The 4,674-nt window shown below is 44.6% G+C and overlaps 1 protein-coding gene across 1 annotated transcript; it reads right to left on the bottom strand.

The window, feature by feature from the left end:
* Nucleotides 1–2,505: 2,505 nt before the first annotated feature.
* On the bottom strand, nucleotides 2,506–3,533 carry LOC149231750 (uncharacterized). Its single transcript, XM_089381734.1, has 2 exons — nucleotides 3,047–3,533; nucleotides 2,506–2,906 (listed from the first exon to the last, which is right to left on the bottom strand). The coding sequence occupies exons 1-2, from the start codon at nucleotides 3,531–3,533 to the stop codon at nucleotides 2,506–2,508; spliced, it is 888 nt and encodes a 295-aa protein (XP_089237860.1).
* Nucleotides 3,534–4,674: the final 1,141 nt, after the last annotated feature.

The raw sequence follows: 4,674 nt of genomic DNA, 5'->3' as shown, positions 1-4,674 counted from the left end.
ATAATAGCTCAGGGTATAATTCCGAGGAGCAGTGGCGACAGAGCAATGAAAGGAAGAGGTGGGGAGAGAGGTGGTGCTCTAACGATGGGACGCAGGTTAGTTGGCGCAGGTTTAAGAAAGGGAGGAGAGGGTGAACATGGAGAATGCATGCGGCAGAGGGAGGAGGTGCAGAAGGGTAGAGGTGGGCAGCAGGATCAGGAAATCGGGCATGAAAAGAGGTGTGTAGGAGAGAAACCAGCCAATGTTCTCTGTGATAGCACTGATAGGAGTAAGGAAACGGGCGGCGGTTTAAGGTTTGTCAAAGGTAGGTGAAAGAAGAAGGACCGGCCACCCATCCACTGTAAAACCAAGCGAAAGATAGCAAAGGGAAGCATGAGAAAGGCAGTAACTGATTCGAGCAGGGAAGGGTGCTGGACTGGGCAGGATAGGAGTATGGCCGATCCCCGAGAAGTTAATGAACAGAAGCAGCCGGGAATGGAAAGGAAGATGGGATGGGAGGAGGAGAAAACTCCAGAACAGGGTTATCACATTCAGACGAGGAAAGGTGGAATGGGGAAGGTTAGGCTTCCAGAGGATAAGCAACCAGGAGAGGCAATGTACCTGGGGAAGAAAACTAAGGGGCATGGAGGTGAAGGATTCTCTGGAACTTCCTCTGTCGCAGCAGGTCAGGGAAGCAAGGTAATGGATGAAAATAAAGCTGGCGTCCAGGTTGGGGAAGGGGGCGCAGGGGCAGAGAGAGAGGCGGCCAAGCTGGCAGCTAGGAATGGAGCTCCCCATCACCGGTTGGAAAGTGTCGTGGCAGGAAAACGTTGAAGCATAAGGTGCAGGAGGCGGAAAGAGCGTACAGTGAAGAAACCAACGCTGACATTCGAAGGATAATACAAGAATTAGAGGCAGCAGCCATGCAGGAGGATTCGGACCCCGAAATGGAGGATTGGGAATACTTACTTCCGGACCCAGGAAACACCAGAGGCCGCCTATCTTTATATAAGCAGGCCCTACATGTTTATTGGGTGATGAAGAGATTACTGGCTAAAGCAATGGAGCAGGTGGCTATGGAGATGGCAGAGATGGCCCAGGGCATTCCAAATTTGAAGAAAGAAATGAAGAACCTACAGATAACTCTGCTCATGCAGGATAGCAAGTTAGAGGAGATTCAACAACAGTTGCAGAAGATAGTTCCTGTGCCAAAAGAAGAAGACAACCCACCTGGAAATATGGTAGACTAATCCTGCTAGCTATGTTTAAGGTTTTCTTTGCTAGATTACTCATAGGTCTTTATGTCGATAGGAAACAAGATTAGTTTTTTTGGCAGTATAGTGTATTTGGCATGGACAAGCAGACTTATTGTTTTTTGTTTTTGGATGGCATATAAAACTTAAGATGGCCAACAGACCCGGTTTCCCTTCGGGGCGGGTTGAGGTCATCAAATGCATGTACATATTTCAACCCGAGTTAATAGAAAAATAAAGGCCCTATTCTAGCTTACAAAAAAAAATTAGTAGGATATATGCGTATCTTGGCTCATCGGGATGGTTCTGATCCTCCCTATGCTTTGGGAGTACTAAAATCTCCTTTGCAACACTTAAACCTTGTTTTGCGTCAAACCTTCTATTTCATTAAACAACAATTAAAATACATAGAATACAACAATCCTCGGTGAGTTATAGACCAAGGATAAAAACCTACAGTAACTGATAATGGGCGAGAGGTACAAGCCTCGAACCCTACAATCAAACCTCTAAACACTCAAAAGAAATACATTGCGGAAACTGACAGACCCAAAAAATAGACTCGGACACGGAGCAGAACAAATGTGCCGTTCAAAAAGAATTCAAATCCACTTAACACACCACCCATGTAACTGTGGAAGGTAAAGGATTGGCGCTTCCCATAAAGAGCAATTTGCTGCCCGCCAATATTACTAAACACTGACTCCGCCGCGAGAAAATCACACCCCGTACGCATCCATCAGACCCACAAAATAGGTGAGAGGACGCGCCAAAAAGGTATGACGAGGCTCAGTCGTCGGACCCACCAAACTACATCCGCATTCTCAACTGTTGATCCTGGCTGTTGGATCCAACGGCCAGGGATCATATCGCACTCCCCAACCTGTCTGAAAAGTGTGTAATCAACAACGGTATTTAATACCATCCCTTGCCCATGTGTCACCTGTTCTATGGGATCGCTGCCATAACATGAAAACCACATACCGCTTATGGGACTTGCGATCACCGGACATCTGGCCCAAGCGTGGTTTTCGGAAATAAAGGTGGGAAGAGGGGAAATAACCATAGCCGGAAAACTATTTCCCATTTTCCATCTGTTCTGTACACTGTACTTGTCCCCGAGACTGTGCTTCTTTGAGAATTGACCCCTTAAAATTTCCTCCGAGACCCTGATACTTCCCTTCACCTGATTCCGGTAGAGTATGAGACAAACCCCTGCTTGTATTTCTATCAATTGCATTTCAAAAGGATGAGAAACAACTTGCCAGAAAAATTAATTTATGCCTGTTATCCGGGACCGATAACCAAACATTTCCTTGTCTTCTGTAGCTTGCTCCTCGCAGAGAACCTTTAAACGGTTTGGAGGAATTTCCCGCCACTTGTATGCTATCCCGCTTTCAGCATTGTTCACCCCTTGGTTGGCAAGAAGGTCTGCTAGTTTATTGGCCGAACGTCGAACATGGTTGAAACTCACCGTTCGCAGCTCTTGGAGGTGAACCTGGATTCTTTGGTAAACCAGGAGTAGTTTCCAGTGATTAGAAACTTTCTCCGGCCGAGTACCACAATTAATTCTTTTCACAGAGTTAATAGTAATCTCTGAGTCCGCTTCAACAATGACATTAGAGCAACGGTGTTGGATCAGAAACTCCAGGCATTGTTCCAGCGCCATTAATTCTGCCATATTATTAGTGGCTCTGCCAAGATGATAATGGAAGATAAAAATGATTTTGCCCTCTTCATCTCTTAAAACTCCTCCAAAACCAGCTGTTCCCGGTTGCCTTTTGAAGCCCCATCAATGTTGTATTTCAGATAACCTTTCGGTGGAGGTTGCCAGAACTCCATCCCTATATCTGTGTCCGTGTCCTTTCTGCTTAGACCTTGAGGAATAATCCCTTTCATTCCCAATTGTCTGAGAATTTTCAGCTCAGACACTGACGAAGGCTTATTGGGGAGATTTTGAACCGTGGTACTAACAGTCTCCCGAAGTTGTTTCAGGATAAGATTAAAAAGACCCTGTGGGGTGGACTTTTCACTTTTGAAAATCCTTTTATTCCTTTCCTTCCAAATATTCCAGATTATGAAGCTTGGCGTAAAAGTCCAGGCCAGATTAATGAACTCATTCTCTGAAAAGTTAACTCTCCAATTGTTCAGGGTATTAGTGATACTACTACTATCCCTGTCTGACTGCTGGAAAATGGAAGAGAAGGAATCCCATAACCAGGTAGTATAAGGGCAACTGTTGAGAATGTGCTCCATATTTTCCTCCTTCTCTTCACAAAACTGACGTCTGGAGGGCCCCATGACTCCCCTTTTCCGTATGTTGTCCCAAGTTAATTTTTTTTTATGATGAACCAACCACATAAAAATCTTGATTTTCATCCAGCCTTGGTGCTTCCAGAGGCGCTGCCAAGTCTTGTCTAGAGCCCTGTAATCTAGCCCAAGAAGAATGCTTTTGGCTTCCTTAAGATCAAAGTTACCTTTATTGTTATTGCCCCATCTCAATTGATCCTGCCCCTCTGTAGCTAAAATCATTCTTTGTTTAAGTAAGCTTCCAAGAGCTTCTGCCTTAATTTTCATGGGGCTATCATCTCCATAGTCAAGTTTACTCCAGCTTCTCCATTTTCCTGAGGTCTGAGCTTGATCCCAGAAATCCTTGACTTTATTTAACCCTTGATTGTTCTGTTTCCTGCTTGAGACTTACAAAATCCTCTGTTAGCAGTATTGGTTCTTGCTGCCACTTATCTTCCCAAAAGAGTGCCAGATCACCAGCTCTGATTTCCCAGAAGCTGTTATTTTGAACAAGGCTTCTGTTGTCCCAGGCTCTATTCCAGATGTGAGACCCTTTCACATTGCCAGACATTCTTATTAGATCCTTAGTGTGCCAAGAGCTGGCATATTTTTCTTTCCAGATTCTTGCCCACTGAGCTTGTGGCTCTTGAACCCAGCACCACCAAAGCTTGGCTCCTAGAGTTTTATTGAGAATCTCCTGATCATCCAAGCCTAGCCCTCCTTGTCCCTTGGGTTTACAGATTTTGTCCCAAGAGACCAGGGCCCATTTCTTCTTAGTTTCTTCTTTACCCTAGAGGAAATCTCTTTGAATGTTTCTGAATTTCTCTAAAACACCTTTGGGAGCTGGGAGGGCCGATAACATGAAAACCAAGATCGATTGTAGAACTGCCTTTGTTAAAACCAACCTGCTTGCCAGATTCATGACCTGGAAAGTCCAATTTTTGACTTTGTCTTGCAATTTATTAATCGTCTGTTCCCAGATACTTTTGTGCATTGGTCTGTCTGTGAGAGGAATTCCCAGATACTTTGTGGGGAGGGAGTCCCTTTGGAAGCCCAGAATTCTTGAAATGTTTTTCTGAATAGCAATATTAGTATTTAAGAATTTTTTTTTTTGACTTGGAAAGATTGACTTCCATACCTGTGGCCAGAGAAA

The sequence above is a fragment of the Pinus tabuliformis genome, chromosome J (genome assembly GCF_031772625.1).
Source record: "Pinus tabuliformis cultivar Carrire ecotype Pingquan chromosome J, CPIR1, whole genome shotgun sequence".
In the NCBI taxonomy this organism is placed as follows: Eukaryota; Viridiplantae; Streptophyta; class Pinopsida; order Pinales; family Pinaceae; genus Pinus; species Pinus tabuliformis.
This window is presented reverse-complemented; position numbering and strand designations above follow the sequence as displayed.

Coding starts and splice junctions, on each gene's coding strand:
- LOC149231750 (XM_089381734.1), bottom strand. CDS start 3,533: ATGGGGCCCTCCAGACGTCAGTTTTGTGAAGAGAAGGAGGAAAATATG. Junction 2,907..3,046: donor CTGGCAACCTCCACCGAAAG/GTTATCTGAAAT, acceptor ATAATATGGCAG/AATTAATGGCGCTGGAACAA.